At 41.4% G+C, this 25,725-nt stretch overlaps 1 protein-coding gene across 1 annotated transcript; it reads right to left on the bottom strand.

The window, feature by feature from the left end:
• Nucleotides 1–747: 747 nt before the first annotated feature.
• Nucleotides 748–24,906, bottom strand: Lpl (lipoprotein lipase). Its single transcript, XM_027927098.2, has 10 exons — nucleotides 24,603–24,906; nucleotides 17,183–17,340; nucleotides 13,643–13,822; nucleotides 12,306–12,417; nucleotides 11,910–12,143; nucleotides 10,184–10,426; nucleotides 7,821–7,941; nucleotides 6,423–6,605; nucleotides 5,020–5,121; nucleotides 748–2,698 (listed from the first exon to the last, which is right to left on the bottom strand). Coding segments are annotated over exons 1-10 (1,422 nt in total). The 5' UTR covers nucleotides 24,691–24,906; the 3' UTR covers nucleotides 748–2,697.
• Nucleotides 24,907–25,725: the final 819 nt, after the last annotated feature.

The raw sequence follows: 25,725 nt of genomic DNA, 5'->3' as shown, positions 1-25,725 counted from the left end.
CTGCCCCACGTTGCCTGAGTGGCCACACCATTTTATAATCCTATCACACAGCCTCAACATGCTCAGCGACCTTGTAATTGTTTGTCCTTTTTGATTACATCAACAATGATGGACAGTAGCAGAGTGTGAACTGGGGAGTTCCTGCTGTCTATCAGGGAGGACTCCTGCTCCCAAAGACCCTACCCTGGCTAACAATAAGAGTTTGGGTCAGTGGCTGGGGAAACAACTGTTTTTCTGAGCCAAATTCTTCCTCATTTTACAAAGAAGCATAGTTCCATGGATGGACTTTAATGCTACTTTTTTTTTTTTTAATGATTAAGGTGACCCAATGCAAAGTCCTAAAAAATGTACCCACCCATCTCAAATAATTCATCTTATTGCACAAGTACTGCTTGCATCGTGGCTAACAATGAGACCTCAGAAGTAGATACACTGCATCTTAGAAAGTGATCAAAGATATTTCATATGAATCTAACGCTTTTCTTATGATAATGCATACTGCTGGCAAGAAAAGCCTTTGTACTTTATTCAGGAAAAAAATTCTGCATCCTTTTCCTCTACATTTAGTTAAAGGATATCTATAGCTTATGTACAAATAGATGTTCAAAAATGTGCCCTGTAATTCTTAGAAGCTATATTACTTAACTAAGTATAGTGGTTGCTCAGTTGAAATTTGCTGAATGAATCTGCCCTAAGAGTAAATTTACTTCTTCTCAGGGGCTAAAATGATACAACATAATGACTGAGTGTGGTAATAAAATTTTGTCAATTTTATTAAAAGCAGATTCCATTTCTTCACATAGTTAATTCAGTTTCTTTCCTTTTTTTAAAGCCCATTTCATTGCATTATTTTATAAGAGTGAGTTGGTTCACTAATCAGACACATATAAAGTTAGCACCACACGTCTACAAATCTATAAATGCAGGTAGCCACAATGACCTTTCCAATATGTACACACTCCTGTACACATCCACACATATATTTACAGCTCATAAATAAAATTTAAAGGCAAAGCATCATTGATATATATTTATATATATATAGCAAATCTTTAGAAGCAGAGTTCCCAAGCCATGCATGGACTTGCTCAATCTTTTACATTTATGCACCCTTGATTAAAACCCAAATCCAGAAAAATCAATGAATTAGCAATAAAGGGGGATACCAGTGACCAATCATACATCGTTTTATTGTAAGAATTCATTCCAAGCCTGATGTAGTCAATCACAACATTTGTCCTACATTATTTAGGCACAAAATCTTTCTCCGATAGAGGGATGACATTCTGGTGCATCTGGAACTATTTCTACTCTGACATGTTCCAATACCTTCCTTGACTGTTCACCTTCCAAATCACACTGCATGACAGACACACAGGTGGCGCTTTATAGGCATGTGTTCATATACCCACACACTTTCACAGTTTGGGTTCCCAGCAATAACCTCCAACATATCTGACTTCTTAATCATTTTATAATACACAGAAAAGCATTCAGAAGATATGAGATCTAGTCCATAAATAATTGTTCACTCACTCTTGATTAGTTGTTAAAAAAACAATGATAACAACCCTCCTGGCACTTCATATGGTGACAACAATCAAGGATTCTCTTTCTTGCACTCAATGGTTTATAAGCACTGCTTATGCATATAACCCAGTAACTTTTCCACCTTTTGATACTGAGGAAAAACAATTTTTGTTTAAGGTTTGCAGTTCGCGTGACACAAAATTTGAATTTTTAACACATCTAAGCCAGAAATGAAAGTTTTTTCATGCTTCAAGTATGATTGAGGCATGACTGAGATGAGCCCAAATCTCAATAGCAGCCATCAGATAGGAAATGATTTCAAATTGATGAAAATAATCTGAAAAATGTGATAATAAAATCATAGTATCGTTTTCTTTCTGCACCAAATTCTGTGTCAGCTGAGGATTGTTGGCTTGTTTTTGGAGAACATTGTAAAAATATAATATTAAGACAAAGGAAAAAAGGAACAGAGATTAAGCAATAAAATATAAAAATCTATTAAAGAATTAATGGATCTGAACTTTGTATGTTTTGCTTATAACTTTGTCATGATGCAAGCCAAGAGTCGGGCCGAGGCTTAGGACTTTATCAGCCCCTTTCTCTGTCCCTCTCCAAGTCGCATTTCCCTGGTTAACTCCTGGGCCACATCCCAATTGCAAGAGAAATATTCCAAAAGATCAGGTGTTTTGAACTGCTAAATAAACAGATCTGACTCATGCCACAGGGAACCATCTTCTATATTCAGACTTGGACAAAAATTTGAAAAGGCCTCAGTCCAAAAAAATCCAGAATTCTAATTAAAATAGGAGGGTCTAACTAATTTTAGACTATGGCCAACGCACCACCTGAAGGAGCCTTATATTACTACACGCAGGGACAATTGTTCCTTCTCAGAGGACAGAATGCAGTGCTTTTCATGTGTGCTGTCTTAGCACAGCAAGATGAGCAATTTGGCCTCAAATTCAATTAGCCACTTTTTTAGACTGTATTTTGAGACTGTTTCCTAATTGAACTAACAAGGATATAGCTTTGGATTAATACGTTTTTAGGACAAGTCCACTTTTAAACACCCACTTTTAAACACTGGGCATCTTTTGTAAAATTTACTTCATTTGCTTCATTCTTCACAGAATTCTTGTGTTCTTCTTTCTGTGGCCTTTTCCAGTGTCTAAGAAAATAAAAAAGAGGAAGAAAGGCAATTTATCATCTGCTTAGTATTTTACAAACTCTTCTCAACCCCTCTGCACCATTTAAGAGAAAAAAGTATTCGACTAGGAATTTGGAACAAAGTATGTGAGGCTAAGCCCCTGGGAGGTGTAGATAAAAGATCAGAGACAGCAGAGGTTCCTGGGACTAAGAGACACTCTGACATCTATTTAGCTAAGTCCCAACAAAAAGTATCATTTTTAGTTGCTGGAGCCAAATGATTTCAAAAGTTAGGAAGTTTTCTTACTTCCAAAATGTATCCAATGAAAATCCTGTTTCATTCTTTCCCTGTGATCTGAGCCTTCTGAAGACTTAACGGAAGATACTAAAAACAGCCTTTTGTTTGGTTGATTGATTTTTGGTCCCAGGGAAAGAAACTGCAGAAGACCATAAGCCTGATTCATAATTACTTCCTAAAGTTAAGATCTATTAAAAGGGAAAAAAATACTGCCTAAATACTTGTCATTTCAGCAATCAGACAAAAAAAAAAAAGTATCGTTAGACTTTCTCAAATAAATGCTTGTCACCTATACATAGTATGGCCAGAAGTACTTTATAAATGGCTGGAGCTATTTCCTGATTGGGGACTTCATTTTCATATTTCCAAGTTGCAGACGATCTGGGGAGAATGAATCTATATGTGTATGTATGTGTAAGTATGTGTGTGTGTGTGTGTGTGTTGTTTGTAACACAAATGTGCAAATGTGTAAAACTTCACAGCAGAGGCCCTTTCTAAGCATAGAAGAACTGTGGCGTTCCCTCAGACGTGTGAGGAGTAGAAATGGAGCAAAGCGCCTATCATAGAGAAGCCTCCCCTGGTTAAGGACAGAGCTGTTCTGCCAGGCTCACAACCAGCGACACTCCTCCATTTCATCTGGAGTGTCCTTCCTTCCGTGTTTTTGATCCAGATGGACTTATCTTGTCACTCAAAATGTGTATGCCATGTGGGCTGGGTTGTGGCTCAGTGGTAGAACTCTTGCCTAGCACGCGTGAGGCATTGGGTTCGATCCTTAGCACCACATAAAAATAAATAAATAAAATAAAAGGTATTGTGTCCATCCACAACTAAAATTCCATTTTTATAAAACATAAAAATATATAAATAATAATATATATTATATTATATTATATATATTATATATATTATATATAATATATAATAATAAATAATATAATATAATAATAATAAATAAAGCATGCAAAGATATAAATCAAAATGTGAATTGGGGCTGTCAGTGGGTGACAGGGTCACGGTGATTTTCTTTGTGTCAGTTTTTCCTAATCTATTCGTGGCAAGCACGTATAAACAATAAAGTAGAAGTTTAAAATGATACAGATGTTCCAGGCAAGGTCTTCAGGAGACTTTTTCTGATGAGGCCATTCTTATTCTGCACTTTCGTCTCTAACCCTAACTGGGAAAAGAGGGCAAACTAAAGCCAGTTGCTTTTTCTGTTTCCCCATGAAGTGGTGACCGGCCTTTGTCATTGTTTCTTGTGTCACTGGCTTGTGTGACATGGTCTAGTGTTCCTCCCCTTTTTAAGTGCGAGCCATTAGCACTTGGCATCTGGCAGGGGAGCCAGGGCAGGAATGAAAATGGCAGATCCCGAGAGCTGACAGGGGCTGGGAGGGGGAGGGACGGTCACATGCTTGGTCCCCACTTAGCGCTGACGTTCTGGAAAGATTCCGCTGACAGCTGCCATTCGGATTAGCCTTAAAGGTCAGGAAGGAAAGAGCCAACAGTTGTTTTGAGATAGAAAGGAGGGGAATCTCCACACTCTCATCCCATTAGCTCCCGTCTTTGAGGGTTTTGAGAAGGGCGCTGGACCTTCCCCTTTGGTTCTGTGTCCTAGAGTCCGCTGGCACTTGGAGAATCGAACTATGTGGCCACCACGGATGTGACAAGACATTTTCTTTCCTGGGGAAGACTGCACTCACAGGACATGGGCAACTACTAAGCCTCCAGTGCCCGCTCTGCACACAGCACCTGTGAGGGCTGCAGAGGGGGAACAGCAGGAAAAACAGTTGATTGGGGGAAGTTTGACTACCCCGTAAAATAAAGTAAAATGAACCCTGAATTCAGCACATGGGACTAAGGCCAGAACTGTTGGGAGAAAAACAACATAAAAAAACAGAAAGAAGAGAAAAAGAGGAAGTAATGCAAAAAACAAATGGATCCAGAAGGGCTAGAGAGATGGCCTGAGGTTCTGACCACAGGACAGTGCAGGCCTTAGCTATGGCAGAAGAGTGGCATATGTGGCTGAAAGCTTGGTCTGAGATGCTCACCAGCCAGACTTCTTGAGAGACTTGTCATGGCATTTCACAAATACCGCAGATCCCTTCCCCTTCTGCAGATGAGCCACCTTCTCCCTGGAGCAGAAGATCACCCTGTGGAGGAAAATGGATGTGAACACACCATGTGGAAAAATAAGAACGGCTGTTCAGAACCGTGCTGTTCAGTGAGAACTGTCTGGATCCTGCAGGATCATGCAGATGATTGTGTCGATATTTCTAGTAATTGTACCACTCAGGACACATCTGAATCCAGGTTAATGAGGGCCCAGCCCAGTGTTCAGCAAATGAGCTAGTTTATCAATCTAGACAGGCGTATAGCTTGGTGCAGCTTTAAAGCCACAAGGCTTTCGCTAAGAGATGGCACAAGGTCAACTTCACCACCTCTTAGCATCTGCATTAGGAAATAGGGAACAGGCCCTCAACTGGCCCTGATGGAAAAATGAAGGTTCTTCATTTTCCATCGATAGCATCTTTTATGGTACAAAAGCAAACGATAAAAGAGAAATAATCTCTCAATTCTAATTTAAAGAGTTGTTTTTACTAACAATAGCCATATACTATGGCTTGCAAAATCCCTGCACATGTAGTCTAAAAGTTTTAAATCCTGTCTATGTGACCCATTTTGTGGATGTCTTACTCACATCCATAAATGTGGAGTGAATTGAGGAGACAAGATGAGATGCCCTTGGACATCCCATCCTCCTTGAAGAGATTGGAGTTAGGCTTTGAATGTCAAAGGAACTTCTCCTTTGACATAAAATAAGGAGCAAAACAGGGTTTTGGTCAACCAATGCTGAGATTTCTAACTTCTAATCCTAACTGTCACTCCAAATAATGTGAACAACTCAGGGTTCATGTTTTCCTTACTTGGAAATGCCAAATACTACAGAGGTTGAACATCTCTAATTAAAAAATCTGATATCCAAAATCAAAATGATGCCATAATGGAAAATTCTACAGCTGACCTCATGTGACAGGTTGTAGTCAAAATGTAAGTGCACTAAAGAACAAAACAAAACAAAAAAACGGATAAAATCACCTTTAACTTGTAAGTATATAAGGTATATATGAGACATAAATGAATTTTGAATTTAGGTATCCCCAAGATATCTCATTATGGATACACAAATGTTCCAAAATCAGAAAAAGTCCAAAATCCAAAATACTTTTGGTCTCATTCATAAGGGACACTCATCCCCAATGTAATAACAAAAGAATACTCCAGAAATACCCTAGGTATAGTTACATAGGCTCATAGGATTGAGGATCCACTTTACTAAAAAGTTTTCCTTCAGTGAAAATTGTAGGTTCCTGAGATATTGTCACCAGGTAATGACATTGGGGGCAGTTTGAAGTGCCGCAGGTGGTGGGGTGAGGGGGATCAACTGAATTACTTTTTTTGAGTCTCTCCTGCTTTCACTCGGATCTTCTCAATAGCGAAGCGGGGGCTGCTCCACCAGTCTGACCAGCTGAAGTAGGAATCACTCTTCCACTTGAGCTTCATCATTAGCAGCTCCCCAATATCCACCTCCGTGTAAATCAGGAAGGAGTATGTCTTATTGGTGGAAACTTCAGGCCTGAAAAAAAATTCAACAAATTTGGTTAGTTCTGTAAACCAGTTTTCTCTCTCTGATTTGTTCACTTCCCAAAATTGTAAATGGCTTTATTGTTTGGGCGAAATTTTAGAAATGCAAAAAATGTCCAGAGCAACACTTATGCTGAATGAATGCATTTAGTGTATTTTTAAAGCTGTCCACACCCCATTCAATCTATACGAGCACCCATCCTAATAACATGAGCCATCTACAATTCCTAAGAGGAAAAAAGTGATTAGCCAGTCATTGACATTTTCATGTATTCCTTTTCAATTGGTATTGATATGTGAACGTATTTCTACTTAGTCACAATCATGGTACACATGTGATTCTCCTTTATTCTTTGTTCTCTTCCTATTATCTTTTGCTTTTTGCCATGTTTTAGCTAATTTTCTATAATTACAATTGTTAAAGGGTAGATTGATCTTACTGAAACAGTAAACCACAATTCACTTACCATAGACACAAGGCTGACCACTTAGTTTCTAATTTACACTAATTGCCAGTGTGTTATACTTTAAAAAATGTTTAAAGTTTCTATTGACACTTTCTTTAGAATAAATAAACTAAAAACTAAAAATATAAAATAAAATAAAAACTAAAAAAAAAATATTACTCCACTACTTACAATTACATTTTATGGTTATAGAAAGTTACTTCCTTGCTGTTTTCCTTAACTAGAGGGTTCTAGCAATAAACGATATGCCCAGTGAGGGTTTGTACTCACTCCCCAACTCATCAGCACTGGGAACTTCAGAGAATTCATTTGTTTAGGAATTATCAAAGGATATGGAAAAGTTGCCTTTGTTTTGTATTTCTTTGATGAGGAGTGAGGGGTAACCCTTTGTCTTGGGCTTCTTACTATTTCTATCTTCTCTACCTATTATCTTAGCATCCATAAAGTGGTTTCCTATTTCTAGTGTTCTTTTTTTTAGTGTCAAAACTTCTGAGGGAATTTCATTGTTTTGTTTCATTTCTTTGTATAAAAGAAGTAAGCAAAAAAAAAAAAAATTAAGCAGCTGTAAAATTTATTTCTCAATACAAAACAGAGCTAAGACCTTAGTTCCAGAGTTCCAGTTTCAAGCTAGAGACTTGTTGCAGGTGTGATTCTGCCTTTGTTTCTCAGACCTACAGCTATGGCAAGAATCAGTGCCCTGACCAGCCCCCAGGCAGCAGGCGAGTCCCCAGGCTACTCACAGGGTGAAGGGGATGTTCTCACTCTCAGCCACGGTGCCATACAGAGAGATCTCGAAGGCTTGGTTGGTCTGCGTATCACTCTCAGTCCCAGAAAAATGAATCTTTACTTGGTAGTGGAAGACTGTAGGGGAAGAAATGGGAGCCAGGGCTGGTCAGGCTTCCTGAAAACACTACCACTATGATCAGGCAGTTCAGACCCACAGAACCTATCTCACAAGCCCCAAACAGGAAGTGCACACACAGCACCACCCATGGCTTGGAAAGACTTCTTCCCGCCATACAGTGTCACACCTTGGAAGTGCAGACTTTGAATGCTACTCCTTTCAGAAAAGTGTGGTTGCAGTGGATGGGAAAACCCACGGGTATCTGAGTTGTCGAGCAGTCCTAGATGGAGTACTAGGGAGATCACATCAAGCCCAAAACACCTGGGATGCTTTCTCTGGGACCTCTGCCTATCTTGGACATCTTGCCCCTTAGCATCTGTATCAAGCACATTTGGTACCTGTGACCAAGTCACTGAGTGAGAGGGTGTTCCTTCTCATTTCACCATTTGCCCTCCGTCCCTGACTTCAAGCTCCTTCAGGGTAGAGGACGGTGTCCATCCTCTTTATTCCCCCACTCAGCCCAGGGAGACAGGCAGTAGGCTCACAACAAACCATCAGTGAGGCCAGGAGCACTGTTTTGAAAGCCAGTCCCCAAAGTGTTCTGCTTTAGACACAGATTCAGAGCAGGAATGAGCTTAGATATCTCATTCCTGCTTTTCACCAATCTCTGCTAAAAATCCCAAGCAAATAGGACTGGGGAGAGGTTAAGGGGACAGAGGAAGGCAGTGGACCTCAAACACAGCTAATGTGAGGGAGGAAAAGTTATTGTAATACTTTTTCTTCTGTATCTCAAGATCCTGGTCATATTTTTTTCTTATTTGTGCTTCTGTCTGGTAGATGCACTTTCTCTTAAGGTGGGACACAGATTTCATAATACTAACATAATAGGCAAATGCTATTTTAATGCTACTTTGGACATTTATTCTAATGAAAATGGTTTTCGATACATTTTCTTATTGTGAGCTTCCAATGACAAATTGTATTTTATTTTATAGCTAAATAAAATAGATATAGCTATCTCTTTAAATAATAAAAATAATTAGCCAGATGCCTAAACAAAAACAAACAGAAAAATAAAACAACAAAACCCTCCAACCAGTAAAAGATGAAGAGAAATAGAGTTAAAGGCAGCCCTTGCGGGCAGCACGAAAGACAAAGCAGGAGAAGATGGGAGTGCCCAGGTGCCCCCACAGGACGCTGATGGCGCCCTGGCAGGCACACGCGGGATGCAGGGTTGAGTGACCTGTCCATGTCTTCAGAAATCAATCTCCTCTGTACCTCACATACTCCTGGTTCTGAAGAATCAGAGAACCTGAGGGTCCCCTCATTGCCTGAAAGGTTTCCCAGAATGACAGATACTCCAGACTCGATGCCACCAAATGCACCTCTGCAGAGTCTAACAAACCGCCTTACAGATGGCCACGGACAGCAGATACCTTTCACCTCGGGAAACTGTTCTTGAATATCCTGCCTTCGCCCAGGCTTCCATGGGGACTCCACAGAAGCCAGCTTTCCTAAAATCAGCCCCTTTCACCAGTTACCTGATTACCTCCCCCTACCCCACTGTGGTTTAGGTCTAACCCTAAGCAAGAGGCCAAGTTTGAAGTTTAAGAGTGAAATGAATGGATATATCATAGCGGGTTTGGTATTTTCTTGCCTTCCAGAGTTAGTTGAATCCTAAAATACAGGTGGCTCTTGTCTTCACATAAAGCAAACTTTAGAAGTGGCAAACTTTCCATAAAGGGCCAGAAAGTTAATATTTTAGACTTTGTGAGCCGTATATTCTCTATCTCACCTATTTAGCTCTGCACTGGTGGCCTAAAAGCCACCTTAGACAATAAGGAAATGACTGGTGTGGTCGTGTTCTAATAAAACTTTATTTACAAAAGCAGGTGGTAGGCTGGGTTTGGCCCACGGGCCAAAGTTTGCTGATCCCAGGATGATGGTTTCAAATAAGCTCCAAGCTCAGTCCTGACAGACTGAACCATGCTAATGGTCACAGTTACATAGGCCAGTGACAGATGAGGTTGGAAATCCCAGGCCATGCCGTGGGCCACACTGGCCAGGGAATTAGGAGCATCAATGAAATGGATCAATGCAACTCCCTGTACAGCAACAGAAACACAAATGAGGGCTCAAGGCTCAGCAACATCACCTCATTAACTCTGTTCCAGGGGATAGAGCAGTACACGTGATGCTGAAGGCACGATCAAGACAGGACTAATTGATTTTCCTTACTTACGACAGTCCCCGGCTTACCTTTGTAGGGCATCTGAGATCGAGTCTTCAGGTACATTTTGCTGCTCCTTTTGGCTCTGACCTTATTGATCTCGTAGCCCAGATTGTTGCAACGGTTCTTTCTGCAACTCAGGCAGAGTCCCTTCTCAAAGGCTTCCTTGGAGTTGCACCTGTAGGCCTTACTCGGGTTTTCTTCATTCAACAGGGAGTCGATGAAGAGATGAATGGAGCGCTCATGGGAACACTTCACCAGCTGGTCCACATCTGGGAAAGAGAGACACAGGAAAATCTCAATTCTGCAGAAACCCACAAAGGGTGCTTCATTTGGGAGTCTATAATAGGGTAGGTGTGGTATGAGAGTAAATGAGCCTAGGATCCAGTCCTATACATCTGTGAGTATAGGCCCTATTTTAGGAGATTGTCTGGGTGCAGCTGCTCGTCTACCTCCAAAATTTTTCAAAGATGCAAGTTCACAGGAAGCTTCTAAGTTTTATGCTGTCTTATCAGTATGCTTAAAAAGCCATAATAAAAGACATCCCAGGTAGAAGTTGACTTCCCTCAGTTTTCACATCCTTTTCTTATAGAAAAATCGTCTAATATTGACAGAAAGTGTCTAGATAGTTGTAGAAACCTACTTCTAAAACCACATTAAATCAATAGTATTTTTTCATACATATTATGAATAATTAAGGATTTGTATTCTTACTAGTGCTATTTTTTTTTGGGGGGGGGGGCTGTACCGGGGATTGAACTCAGACTAAGCCATATCCCCAGCCCTATTTTATACTTTATTTAGAGCTAGGGTCTTACTGAGTTGCTTAGAGCCTCACTTTTGTTAAGGTTGGCTTTGAACTCACTATCCTCCTGTCTCAGCCTCCTGAGCCGCTGAGATTATAGGCGTGCACCACTGTGCCCAGCCCCAACTAAAGCTTTTTACATCAAATGAATTACAGAAATGATCAATGATGTCCTAAGAACGGATTATCCTAAGCTTTTAATGCAACTGAAAACAGTAACATTATGCTACAAGTTCTACAGCATATTGACCAGTCACAGGTGGATCCAATGTCCATAATGTATACAAAGAACCCTTAAAAATAAATTTACCATAAGCTGACACCATTATTAAAGCAAATATTAAATTAAGCTACTATTAGATTGTACTTTTCTTCTGGTGAGAGATTTATCACAGAGAATGGTGATTTTTTTTTTAATTCACCTGTTTCTTAAAAAAAACAACAGAAGAAATTTGGATAAAGTATATCTCTTTCACTTTTAATAAAATTATAAATCAGTTCCTTGACTTTGCAACTACCTTCCAATTATGACAACACAGACCCAATAACATTTTATGGTGCTATTTATGAAGGTCAGCAGAGTTTTCCTCTCTAAATCTCGCTTTTACTTTCTCTTACTAATGTAAGAGCAGCACTCAATGTAATCTACAATACCATAAATAAGAAATAAAATGGCTGGCCGCCTCTAATGCAATCATGCTGAATATAGGAGAATTCTTCAGAAACAAAGTTTGAACTATGGTATATTTATAGTACTCTCTTTTTTTCTGGTGCCAAGGTTGCAACCCAGACCAAGCCCATGCTAGACAGGCAGTCTCTACCATGAGCTACATCCCCAGTCTCAAATGTGTATATTAAAACCACACATTTTGGGGATAATGGGTAAGACACTGAGTCAATAAAGGCAAATAGAAAAGTGCACATTTAACCAGCTTCTAAGTCATATTTACCTCCAAGGCCTCTCTCTGCAATTACACGAATAGCTTCCCCAATGTTGCATCCTGGTTGAAAAGTGCCTCCATTGGGGTAAATATCAACGTGCCCTACTGGCTTCTGGATCCCAATACTTCTGTCCGGAGACCCCCTGGTGAATGTGTGTAAGACGTCTACGAAATCCGCATCATCAGGAGAAAGGCGGCTGGGAGCTTCCGCGTACTCAAAGTTAGGTCCAGCTGGGTCCAGGCCTGGATGGGAAAAAAGACCCCACAGATGTTTAAATCCACATTTATTTTAGTCCCCTTTGATATACACTGGGCACATGACCAGACCAACAACATACACATGACTCTTTCACAACAGCGGCCACCTCAACTCTGGTGACAAAGTGAATGAAAGTGCTTTCTTACCAGTAATTCTGTTGACTTTCTTATTGGTCAGACTTCCTGCAATGCCAGCGGCATGGGCTCCAAGGCTGTATCCCAAGAGATGGACGTTGTCCACAGGATAGTTAAATTCCTCCTTCAAAGAAAAAAGCTTTTATAACTAAAAGAAAGAAAATGAAGGACTGGGGTATAGCTCAGTGATACAGCACTCGCCTGGCATGCAAAAAACCTTGGATTCAATCCCCAACACCACAAAGAAGAAAAGAAATAAAGAAAATGAATATAATTATTGTCTTTAAAATATGGACACTACTGTAAATAAATATAAATATGCATATATGTGTGTGCATGTATATACACATATATATAAACTTTAACCCATTATTCCCTCATCTAGATCATCTAGATATGCTGCCTCACTTTCTTCTTTAAGCTTAGCCATGCCACAACTTCTAATCAGAAACTTCAATAGTGGGAAGAGGTCAGAGACACGCATGCTCCAGCCTTCTCATTCAACAGGGCAGAAGCCTAAGGCCCAAATGGGTGATCTGATTTGCCCAAGTTCACTTGCCTGATCAGCCAAAAAAACTAAGAAGAGAAATTTTGTCTTTGGATGATCAGTTCAATAAACATGGCTCAGTTTTTACTTCCAATTGTCAGTTTTAAATAATTTGGCCCTGTCAGAGTGTTAGCTTCCTTCTAACTCCAAGAAACTTTTCAAAGGTAATTTTCAGAGAATGGCCTGGAAAAGTGGACCATTCTCTGAAAATGGGTAAAATCTGCAGCCTAGCCAAAACTCTGGACCCTGAGTCACTTGGTATCCTATACTATACCTTTCCAGCCTGTGTCTTCCCAGCTCAATCCCAACCCTCTCTCAAACCATGAGGCAGGATCATATGCATTCCAACAAAAATCTGGATTCTTAATCCCCACTGAGAAATAAATCCTGCTAATATTTTTGTCAAAGAGATCAGCACTGTAACAGGAAGCAAAGCCAGGATGAAACCACCCTGAGCCAAGCAGTGGGAAGGATCTGGCTGAAGGCGCCACCTGCCCACCCTCCCCAAATAACAAGCTTTTGTTATTTCTGCCCATGTTCTTGGTCTCAGCAGATCTATTCACTGAAAATATCAAAGAAGAGGGCAGAGGGCAGGCAGGGCTATGTATTGGCTTGATAGCGATACATTTTTGGAGTCCATAATGCTGCCTTGGACTCCAAAAAATGCTCCTGCTCATTTTGAAGATATGAATCACCTCAGAAAACATCCATATCTAAGTGAAAAGGAGAAAGACCCACCCCCTCATCCAGTTCTGCCAAGAGTTCTGTTTTGGACACATGATGCTCCTCCTCCCCGTCTTACCTCCATCCAGTTGATAAATCTGGCCACATCCTTTCCCACCAGCTTGGTGTAGCCTGCAGACACCGGGTAATGCTGCTGGGCCCGCGACAGCCAGTCCACCACGATGACGTTGGAGTCTGGTTCCCTCTTATACAAGGCAGCCACAAGTTTGGGCACCCAACTCTCATACATCCCTGTCACCTGGAGAGGATGACAGGAGCTTTCTTCAAAGACCCACTTCCGACTTGTTAGATCCAAAAGCCCAATACACCTACGAACTGGCGAGGAAACCCTCGGCTCACACAGAAAAAAGAAAAACCCCAAGACAGATCAGAAGCTTGTGCTACCCCTTCTGAGGCACATTCAAGAGTGCAAAGGAAGGGCAGATCGAGGTTTATTGCACTTTCAATTTTAAAGCATGTTTTATAAACTCAGTAAAACTTTAGTAATTTTGACGGTGGAAAGATCAGCCTGAGTGAATTAAGATTCCTATAGAATTAAAGGCTGTTTTAAGAGAAATTCAGCTTAATCACTTTCAATTTGGCTACTAAATGTTTCCCAACAAAATTGTTTTAGGGGATATAAATGCATTTTTTTCTCTCTCTTGTAAGGAATCATTTACATGCAGTGAAGTGCTAATGACCCTTGGCGGGTCACACCATAGCCACATAAAGGTGACTCAGTTACATACTGAATAGACAAAGAGGATTCTGCGATTCATGTTTAAGGCATCTTTTAATGGGAAACCTGTAAAAATCCAGATTATATGTAATGTAATTCCAATAGAAAAAAAGGAGTGTTGGTTTCCCAAACCAAGGGACTTTGATCTCACAGGGTGGGTTCTTTCAGATTTATGCTTCTTTTGTTTATCTGTTTGCTAGACCAAAAGTATCAAAACAGAAGCTCTAGCTTCCACTTCTGATACTAAGTAAACTGCACAATTTTTCACCAAGTTTCCCTGGTCTGTGTTGGAAAAAGGCCAATCCAAGACTCAGGAGATACTGTTTCAGGTACTTCCTCTTCCACTCAACAACTTCAACCTTGCCGGGCCACCTATACCACAAAGGGGTTGGGCTCACGTGATCTGGACGTTCCCCTCCACCCCATACACTTCTCCCTGTGGCCATTCTGCTTCCCAATCTACTTGCAGTGATAAAATGTCAGCTCTGCAGCTATTTTAACATAGAAACTGAAAAAGAAAAGGCACTTTAGGAACTTATTTAAACCTCCTCTAGACATGTCTCAGGGTAGCTGCTTCAAGTCGGGGTGCAGAGTGGGTCTTTGAAGGAGCCAGCTGGACACCCACTGAGGAACTGGTCAGTCAAACCCCCTTCACCCCACTTCCTGGCTGGGGTGCTGGCCACCCTTTGCAGCTGCATCTTAAGATCGGGGAAGATAATGTCATTTCTTCAGAATGAGGTGTTGATGGTTCCTTATTCCAGCCAGCACTGAGGACCTCCAGCTTCACAATGAGAACTCTGTACTTAAAATTAGTAAATCCAAACGAGTGGTGAGGTTCCCATCCGGCTGCCTCTAAGCTGCCCCCCAGGATGTGCCATATGTATGCTAGATGCTTGAGCATCTTTGGGCTGTCTCCTGAGAGGTGGGAGAGTGCCCTTGAGTGGCCTAGTTGCTTATCTCAGATAAGATGAAAAAACTGTGTTTGCTCCTGGCTTCTAAGTTTTGCTATACTATCAATATTTCCAAGTTAGGCAATCTATAAAAGGGCAAGTAATCCGATTTACTCTTTCAGAGTCTGATATATTTACTAATTAAGTAACAACTAATCTAATCCTTTGCTTTCTAATTCAACATAAAATACAGATAAAAGGAACCCTGAACAAAGGGAATGAAAAACCCAGGTACCTACTTCCCTCAAATCAGTTCTTATTTTCTGGGTTTTTCTTTTGAGACTCCTCCAATCAGTACTTCTTTTAGAAAACTTTGATAGTCACACACAACGCTGAACCCAGACTGTCTGCCACCTGTACCAGGTGGTTCAACTGAACTCACCAGCAGGTTCATGAGATAAGCCAAGATCAGCGTGTCTGGCCGGCTTATCATTGCAGACCAAACAGCTCTGTGCGATAGCAAACTCTGTCCTATAGCCAGCCACCCAGCCTCTGAGGCCAAGCACTCAAAACATCAAGACACACATGTGAAGAATACCCGTGGGCTCAGTGGGGCTGTCAGATCAAGGAAAGTAACTGGCACACTCTTGATAGTGGGTTAGTCATGTTATCTTCAGTAAGAGAAGGAAAGTTTTTTCAAAAACTCTTAAGCACAAAATTCTCTAGGGATAAGACTAAGATGCCTGGAATACCCAATTTATTCCTGTTGCAGAAATGTTTCTATTAAGCTTCAATTTTTTTGAAAAGTCTTGAAAGCCACATTGCATATACACTCAAAATGCCTCTAAAAACATCAAAGTTTCTCTTGTTCTTGTTAAATCTCTTAAAATATAAAATTATTCATTTTTGGAAATCTGAAATTTTATCATTTGAAATTACTATGTTAACTCTAGTAAATGAATGTCTTATCAGGATAAACATCTTTGTGAATTCTGTTAATAGTTGCCTTCTTTTTCATAAAAATTATGGCAATCATCCTATCATGCCAATAAAAAGACACTTTAGTTTTGTAGGAAAAGAAATCAGGAATAGATATGTATCATTTTATAGCTAATTCTTCTCATTAGAATTTCAAATATATCAAAATATTAACAAGATTTGACATAACGGAAAGATACTATGTCTCTGACAATCCATTTGGTAGAAATCCTTTTCAGTAACATTATCCAGTCACTAGGGATTGAAAAATTTAAAAACAAACTAAAGTGTCTAAGCAAGAACTGAAACATCAGGCAAAGTGACTATTTGATGTATTTAGAGAGGGCTACTCTGTCTCTGTTCATATTTTAAATAAGTAGATTCAACCCCAGTCTGCACTTCTCCAGCCATCTTGTGTAACAGTCCCCTGGCTTGCCCCCTTTCATCTCTAGATAAGTTCCCTGAAGTTTACAGGTGAGGTACGAAGTGGAGAAACCTTAGGGAAGTCTAGTCCCACCTCTTTGTCTTACAGATCAGCAAACTCAGGCCCAGAGATGAGAAGTGGCTTGACCATGTCACAGAGCTTGGACTAGCCAAGCCAGTACTGGGACCCACACCTCTCCCTCCACTTCAGCTTCTCCTCAATGACAGGTGTCCTTCTTCAGAGAAGGGCCTTGGGGGCCATGCTGGATGAATCATGCTCACTCCAGACGTCCCCCAGCCCTGCACAACAATAACACATCCTGCCCTGTCTACAGGCAGAGCCACCTTTTCCCTCCTCGTAGGAAGGGCTGCCTCAAGGTCACCAGCCAGGTACTGTGTTAAAGTGAAGGCTGGCTCTGTCAGAGGAAGCATTCACCAACCTGTGGCTTTAGATTCCACCCTGAGCCAAAACTGCCTTTTTTCACGTTTAAAACAAAGGCACCAGAAAGCAGGCAGAAGTGTGGGTTGTGTCCCCAAGAACCAGGGTTCAGTGGACCCCAATCCACCCTCTCCTAAGAGCCACTCTCACCGTCCAGCCGTGGATGACCACGAAGGTCTTGCTGCTGTGGTTGAAGTGGCAGTGGGCCACAGACTCTGACACTCCAGGAACCAGGTGGCAAGTGTCCTCAGCTGTGTCTTCAGGAGTCCTGAGGGCAAATTTACTTTCGATGTCCTTAAACTCTCTTGCTATAGGAAGAGGAAAAATCAGAGAGGAAGTTAACTGGAAGATTGCTTGCTTATATTTTTCTGGAATGGTATGGTGAACTAGCCACCACTGCCAATGCTATTTTTCGTTCCTAAAGTGCTTTACAAACATCAAATGTGAATTTCAAGAGAATGAAAGATGCTCTTTTCCAATGGTGACAAGTGGATGGAGATGACCTTAACCATGAGTGAAGCAGTATGGATCTCTCTGGTGTCTCCCGCCTTTTTACATCTCTAATTACATCAAAATTTTTCCCACAATATCATACGATTGGGCCTGTTAGAGAGTTTTTTTTTTCCTTTTCATTTGCATAATTTTAAAAAATATTAGCAATAAGAAAAGTTGGGATTATGAGGAAGCTTTTGTATGGACTTGTTTCTACACCCATGGCAAGAGAGTCTGGCTCTAATGTTTAGAGAAATCATTAGTGGATTGTTCAGAAAGGCTGCCCAGCATCTGAGCCATGGCAAACACTTTCCCCAGACGTCTCTTCTTCTTATATGGTTCCTATCTTGCACACAAAGGCAAAACTTAAAAATAACAGCAAAGTTAGTTGTAGAAGAGTCCACTTTGGTTTTTCATAGTGAATCCCAAACTGGATAAAGACAGAGAACCTAGCTTTTGAAACTATGGACAATAAATCTGAGTGCCGTTAAATCTTTGTGGGTATTGTGGACAGTACACATGACATCACAGGGGCATTTGAAGGAACTTATATTGCAAGCACAATCAGACTCTTTTCACAAAGCAGAGCACAAAGGGAGGCTATATTAACAGGAAATTATTTAATTCCTTGTGAAGTGAAAAAAAAAAAAAACCCAACCTATTTAGAAGAAGGCAATAACTTGTATATTTTAGACTTCACGATTCAAAACTTTTAAATAAATAGATATATAGGCATAGATCTAATTTCTGAATCTAAGTTTATCCTTTTTCACAACTTGAAATTTAAAATCTATAATTTCAAAATAACATTGCAAAAGCAGGGCTAGAATAAAAATAAGAATGAGACAGTAATAATGAAAGTATAGACATTGGGATCAGGCTCATTTTGAAATTATCTGAGGACTGGTAAACATTGTCCTTCTTATTATATTTCAAAATCCCTTATACCATATTGTGGTTACTTGCTAAGGGACTTCTTATATGTAACAAGTTGAGTGTGTACACACACACACACACAGCTATTACCTAAAATGTATGAGACATTTCTTAATGTTATATTTATTAGAAAGAAGAGAGTTTTGTTACAGTTGCTAATCACTCTAAGATCATTTATTCAAATAAGAGTCTGTACTAAACTAGTGTTCTTCAATGTTCTTTTCATTCCCAGACAGTGAAACTTCACCAAATTCATGCATCCATCAAGAATCTGCTCCATCTCTCATCTTACTCGAAGATACAGGTCTCCTTGCTCCTTCCCAATCAGAAAATGCTGCTAGCTTTATTAGTTAATAGAATAATGCATATTTTAATATAATTCTGCTTTCAGTGCCCAAGTTCTTTTATTTTTAGAAAGTGTTTTAGAAAATGTAAGACTAAATTAATATCACTTGCTCCCACATTTCTCCACCTCAAATAACTCATACCTCCTAACAATCTTATTTTAACATGCTCCATTATCCTTTTTTTAAAGCATATTTGATCTGAACAACCTGGCAGACAGATCGATCTGGCTTACCATCTATTTGTACATTGCCATGTAAGACTATTGCCTTGTACAGCTTCAGAGAGGCCAGTTTCCTAGAATTATGCAACTTGGCCCTGGTATTGCTGGTGTTTTTGAAATGTCCAAGAATATTCTCTGAAATTACTAAGACTACTAGCTTTGTGTATTTCCATGAAGAAAAAAAAAAAAGGTTTATTCGATCCACAGATCCTGCATTAGATTATATGTATGGCTCATTGACAGCTGCAATTTCCTACAGCCAACATGGCTGTTGGGTCTGTTGCTTGTAGAGAAAAGTAATAGGAAACTCATGCATTCTCAAATTTTCATTTGGGAGACTTTCATTCCTCTTTTAAAGGATTTTTTCATTTCAAGTTTGACAGAAAAATAGTGCCACTCTGTGCTGTGTGAGATACGAAGTCATAAATCTTACCACCCACCTCGCCAGTCCTTGCTTCTCTTTGGTGTGCTAATGGGAATTTTCATACTATCTGTGTTTGTAGTCCCCCAAGGACGATTCAGCAGCCTAAAGATCAATGATTTTCCCCAAACCTCTCTCATCCCTCCAGCGACCACCTCAGACCATGTAGAAACAGGGAGGAAGATGGACCCCAGCTGGCGGTAACACAGTGCTCAGTTGTCCCAGCACACCCTGGGGTTGCTACTGGGTGGCAGATGAACGGATGTAATGAGACGGTTACTAAGGAAACTACTGGTTTTCGCCTATGGAAATGATGTTAGTGACTCTGCAGTCATCTAACTCCACTGTCTTTCATCAGGTCGCCTAGAAATCAAGACCATATTAGAGTAGAGGAAAAAGGGAGCAAATGAATGAACAAAGGAACCAAGGGAGTGAGCCTGAGACAGCCCTCCTGAATTCGACTTACACTCAGCACCACCCTGTCGACCAGGACGCCCAGATGCGTCCTCATTGAGCACACAGAGAGATTTTGGGGAACAAAGCATGTTATGACTTAATGCATTTCCTACATAATCTTTACTCCTAAATTCCTAAATAGCTCAAATCAGAGTGCTTGAGCAAAAAAAGAAGATGTTTATCTTAATGTGGTTAATAACTCACAGAGATAAAATTAGGCAAAGTTGATGCACTAAGAGAAATGTTTACAGAGGGAACATTAGTGTTGCTAGAAAAGATGGGAGAACAGAACATCCTAGGAATTACTGGGTGACACTGAAGGCAGATCCCAATCATTAGCTGAACAGGATGGAGACAGGAGGTAGAAGAGCCTTGTTATTGAGCAATAATCTTTGAAATTCTGTCTCTCTCTCTCTCTCTCTCTCTCTCTCACACACACACACACACACACACACACACACACTCACACCTACAGGACTTTTCCAGTAATTCACTCTCAAGACTGCTGGCCATAGTTATTGACACAGGCAGCGTCTGGAGGACGCTAAAGAAAACAAGTTCAATCACCAAACTGGTCACTTGGGAGAGGGGAAACATCAATATTGCCATTGACCAAAATGATTAGTATAGTTGAATATTCCAAAGTGCACAATGCTCTTGCCTTATCTAACAAGCAGATTTATTTTTCTTTTTAAAGAAAAAAAATTTTTATTCATGGAGTTGTAAAAAGAAAGACTGTACCTACTATCTGATTTTTCTGTTGAATTTTCTCCAAATTAGGTCCAAACCTAAACACTACCAAAAACACTACCTAACCACTACCAAAAAGTAGAGCTACAGAAAAGGTTCTGAGATGTGTGTTAAAACTCCCCACTTGAATTAGACCATCAAGTCTGGACAGGAATAAGCCATCATTATCTAGGATCCTTGTAGACTGCTTAATGAAATATTTTGGTTGACTGTCATCATGCAGGCACATTTAAATTAAGATTTTTTTTAGTTGAAATACAAAATTCTTGTTAATCTGAAGTTACTTTTTCCTTGTTGATAGAGATAGCAAATGGTTCAAACTAACACAATGAAAGTCAATGATGACCTTGCTAACAAGTCTATTATTTGGAGGAAGGTGGGATAAAGAGAGGAACTCAGTAAATCAAAATGCAAGTGCTAACTTGTACACTGTTTTCCACCATAATTAACTTTGTAAACCAAAATTTTTTACAAAAGTAAGTTACTGATTTCAATATATTTATAGCTTGCATTGAGAAACACTAGATTCAGAAGCCCTTCACCATCCCTCCAAAAGAATCTAACTTTTCTTACTATTTAAAAGCTTCTGTAAATTTAAATTAAATTAAACTTAAATTGATCTTAGCCAGGATGGCTAAGAAAACATAGAAACAGACTTCACCATCCAAGAAAGACACATAGAGAACACACACAGCAAAGAAGTATGTACCATGAACTTGGCGATGGGATTAGACCAATGTGGTCATGCCAACCTTTGTCATATTCTGCTAATTAGCAGTAGGTACATTTTTTTTTCTATTTCTTCAAAAGTCAAAATCACTGAATCACCTAGGACAGAATTTGTTTATTCTGGGAGAACACAGGGAAGAGAAAAAGAATGTTGGCACAAGTTTCATAGGCTTGTTTCCATAGAACTCTCTGTATGTACATCTACGTGTATCATCTAAGATAACCCACACCTTCCTTCCTAGTAGATACCCATTTCCTCCATTAGAATGGACTGACCTTTGTTAGCACTCAAATGGTGTCACTCAACAGAAAGAGACATTCTCAAAGTGACCGCAGACAGCAATGTGAGTTCTTTCAGTCCAGTGGACAGACTTTACTCACAGTAAGTTTCAAAGTCTTTAGTCTCTGAGTAAACTGGAATCCTTTTATATTACTCCTTTAGAAACTAGCAAAGACTTTGACTTTTGCAAAGAGAAAGTGTGTGACAAGAACTACTCCTGACAAAGATTTGCTTACAGATTAAAAAGTCTCTATTACCAAAAAATATTTAGCCCACTATGATGACAAACTATTTTGTGAACAGACTACCCTACCGCTTTATGATGATATTCTTTTTGTTGTAGTTGGAAAGCACATTATATATAAATTCAAATGGTACCTCCATCTGGACCTGGAATTTAATAATATTCATGTCTTGAATACTTCCCCTCTACCTTTGTGACCCAAAGTCATGCTCCACCCATCACTTTGATGGCCCAAACACCTGTACATTTAAGGCAATACAACCTTGGTGGTAATAAAATGAGAATAGGTGTTGGTAGAAGAAACGAACAGCAAAATGTGGCATGCTTCAAGGCACTTTCTAGAACAATCTGTCATGACAGAGGCAGTATATTGTACAGAATCTGTGCAGCCCAACTTCTCCTTCATAATAAAGCAAGAATGGAGGAGTGAGCTAAAAATACACTGCTTAAAAGAAAGTGAAATTTTTCCACTGCAACTCTTTGCCCCTACCTGACTGCCACCTTTCCATACAGCTATTAATCACTCAATCACTCCCTTGCTGAGCTCTGCTCCAGTGGCATTTGCTATTTTTGCTCTCATCCTCCATCCTGTTTAACTCAGGTGTTAGCCTGGAAATTCACATAGAACTGCAGCTGCTGAGCAGGGCTCCAGGGCTCCCCTCTCTCAGCTGGTCAAGTTTCCTGACTGGGGCCCCATGGGAAAAGCCCTAGTGGCTCCTGTGGGCAGTGCTTCTTGTCCTCATGTTGTTCTTAGAAATGGAGAATGAATAAGTCAACTCAGAGCCCAGAGAAGGAGCCACCAGTCACACACACACACACACACACACACACACACACACACACCGCCTCAGGCTCCACCTTGCTCCCCTTGACAATCTTCCACTCCTGGATGAATTTATCCAGAGGAGAAAGGGCTGGAAAGCTACTGTGATGAAGGAGACATAGAGGATGGGTGGGGTGAAAGTGGAGAGGATGACAGGGAATCCTTTCAAGTCTACTTAGGAATAATCTCCCCTAATACATTTTACATCCAGGATAAGCATGTATTGGTTAAAATCCAATTGAAGTAATCGCCTAAGTGTAAAATCAGAGTAAGAATGAGAGGGGCCTGAGAGAACTTTCAGTCTTGTCAACTCCTGAGTTGAAGAATTTAAACTCAGAGAGCTGACACTGCCTCAAGACTTTAGGGTCCTGAACCTCTTAAGGGGGCCCAGCAAAAACTTTAAATGTGAATGACATAATTCCTTGTGTTTACAGTAAAGGTACCATTATATGATGGTATTGCTTCTGGAATAAGAATTTTGCACGGAGGGTACATGCCACCATTTAAAAACCCTGAATCTCCAGTATCCTCAAACTGATCTGATTAAAAAACAAACAAACAAAATATTTGTCTTTTTTCATCCAATTCTGCTTTGATGAAATCTCCTCCTTTTTAATCCAACAAAAATGTTCTTGCATAACTTAATGCAGACATAAAACGAGCTTCAGTGTTAATCACCGAAAGACTGAACTATAACGTGGACTGCTGAGGACTTGCGTCCCGAGAGCACATCCTTAACGTTAATTCCACCACCCGCGAGAATAGGAAATGTCGCCTGCTTTTATGACTTGCTTCAGTGCTTTTTAAGCTGCTGCTGCTGTGTTAGCTAAACCAAGGTTCAAGTTACACGGACTCTCAATTGGGGGCGGGTCTCGGGCTGGGCTTTCCTCTTCTCCCCAATAAAGAAATTCGCTTCTGGCCCCAGACGCCTTCACCCTGGCTAGGAGAGCCGGCGGCGCCCGGCCGGTGACCGCGGTTCCGCCCGCGACCTCCCGGAGGCGCCCGCAAACCCCACGTGTTCCCCAGCCACGCGGAGGGACTGGGCGACCCGAATTAGTTTCAGATCCGAAGAGAGAAGGGATGGCCAAGTATAGACCTGGCAACCCCCAAGTCGGAGGCCACAGATTGCTGGTCACTGCGCCACGTTTTCGGCTGGGTGAGCTCTTCGCTAGGTTTTCTGGGCACTAAGAAAAGCGGAGCGTGCAAGCGCGGAAGCTGGAGTGTTTCCCGGCGCCCCAAAGCGTGCAGGACGCTGAGTCCCCAGGACTCCACGCCACGCGTCTCCCCTCCGCGGTCACCCGCAGTTGCACCCAGAAAACCCAGCCCAATTACGCAGAGACCCAGAGTGCCCTGTGCAGCTAAAATGCCAACAACGCCCCCGCCCCGGGCCGGCTTCCCCAGAAGGGGCCACTGCCTGCCCGCGCTTCCACAGGCTGGGGCCCAGCGCGTTCCCAGCCAAGTCGGGGTCACCTTGGCCCGCGTGCCTTTCATGCCAGCCCCCTCACCCGGCGGGAGGTGATTGCAGGTCACAGCCACAGCGCCCTTTCTCCCCGCCTCCTTCTTCCTGCGCGTCACACCCAGGACCTCTCCGGCTGAGTCCGAGAGCCCGGGAACGCGGCTGCGGCCAGAAAGGAAGGGACAGCGCGGGAACCCGAGAGACCGAGAGAAAAAGCGGGAACTAGGAACCGCTGCAGGATGATAGCAGGCAAACTCCTTCCTTGCTCCTCCTAGATCCCATTCTGGTGACCCTTCCCAGGTCCCTGGTGCGCATCCGCAGCCCCTTTCAACTTTCTCCTTCTCATCCTTAAATCGTGTGGAAGCGGCCACTGGCGGGGTCTGCAGGTGGAGAGGAATTTAAGCACAAAACATACCGTCGGCGGCGGCCACCCCTCCGCGGGAGGCGGTCAGACTCTGGAGCCACAAGCCCAGGACCACCAGGAGCAGTGCTTTCCCCTCCATCTCCGGGCGTCCTTCTGTGGAAGCTGCACGGCACGGGCTGGTGCGCCGACGGGCTGATGCACGGGCTGAGCAGGAGGCGGGAGAAGGCTGGGACCGCGGTGGAGCTCAGAGCAAGTCGCCCTTTAAAGGGGAGGGTAGGGCAGCTAGAAGGGGCAGATTTCCTCTGAGGAGGAGGAAGAGGAGGAGGAATTGAGTCTGACACTGTTTCCACTCCACGGCTGCTTATGTGACTGGAAATATGCAAATAAACCTCATCACCTATTGGCTATAAAATCATAAGTTGGGGGGAGGGCCCTAAATTCACTTCCAAATATTTGAGCAAACTGTAATGAGGATCAACCCTGCCAGCGAGAAAGAGGGGAAAGGGCAGAAGGGAAATTTTGCTTCTTGTTAGGCTCCCATTTGCCTTCCCGGAGGGGTCTACTCCCCAGTGCCCCTGTATAGGCACCGAACACGTGTTTATTTATCTTTATGTTAAATATTCAGTGATCACCAGTTTTCCAGAGAAAGGAAACTTTGCTTTTAAACTACATTGAGGCAACGGTTTAATCCACTCCTCTTTCGGTGAATCCTGTTTGTTAATGTCCAGTTCTGCCTCTCAAAGAGTCAATGTAGGGATCCAGAGACACAAACACTGCTCGCCAGATTGTGCTTCTACAATCTGATATTTTAGCTTTGGCAGGATGCATTAGTTTATGGGGTGGAGAAAAGCTCAGTTGATCTAACTAGTTTCTAATTTTTTTGCCACAGGCAAATTATATTCAATCCTCAAATTTGTCGAAGAATGCAAGAATAACATTTTACCTTCAGAGGCAGAACACCACGATCAAATAATTTAAAACTATACCAAGTTATAAAGGAAGGAAGCTAGTTTGTGGTTCCAAATCTACAGAGACAGAAAGTAAATTAGTGGTTGCCTATGGCTAAAGAAAACCTAAGAAGTTTGAGGAGCTTGGCTGGGGTGATGCAAATGTTCTAAAATTACATTATGGTAATGGGTGCACAATTCTGTAAATGCACTAAAAACTGTTGAAT

This window comes from Marmota flaviventris, chromosome 3 (assembly GCF_047511675.1).
Source record: "Marmota flaviventris isolate mMarFla1 chromosome 3, mMarFla1.hap1, whole genome shotgun sequence".
NCBI classification, from domain to species: domain Eukaryota; kingdom Metazoa; phylum Chordata; class Mammalia; order Rodentia; family Sciuridae; genus Marmota; species Marmota flaviventris.
The sequence above is the reverse complement of the archived record's forward strand: the minus strand, read 5'-3'. Positions and strand labels throughout refer to the sequence as shown.

Bases quoted from the DNA above. Each gene is read 5' to 3' on its own strand.
- Lpl (XM_027927098.2), bottom strand. From the start codon at position 24,690: ATGGAGGGGAAAGCACTGCTCCTGGTGGTCCTGGGCTTGTGGCTCCAG. The intron at 17,341-24,602 runs GTATGTTTTGTG...CTCTTCCTATAG, and splicing joins AGGGGTGGCCGCCGCCGACG to CAAGAGAGTTTAAGGACATC. The intron at 7,942-10,183 runs GTAAGCCGGGGA...CTTCCCCTACAG, and splicing joins ATCTCAGATGCCCTACAAAG to TCTTCCACTACCAAGTAAAG.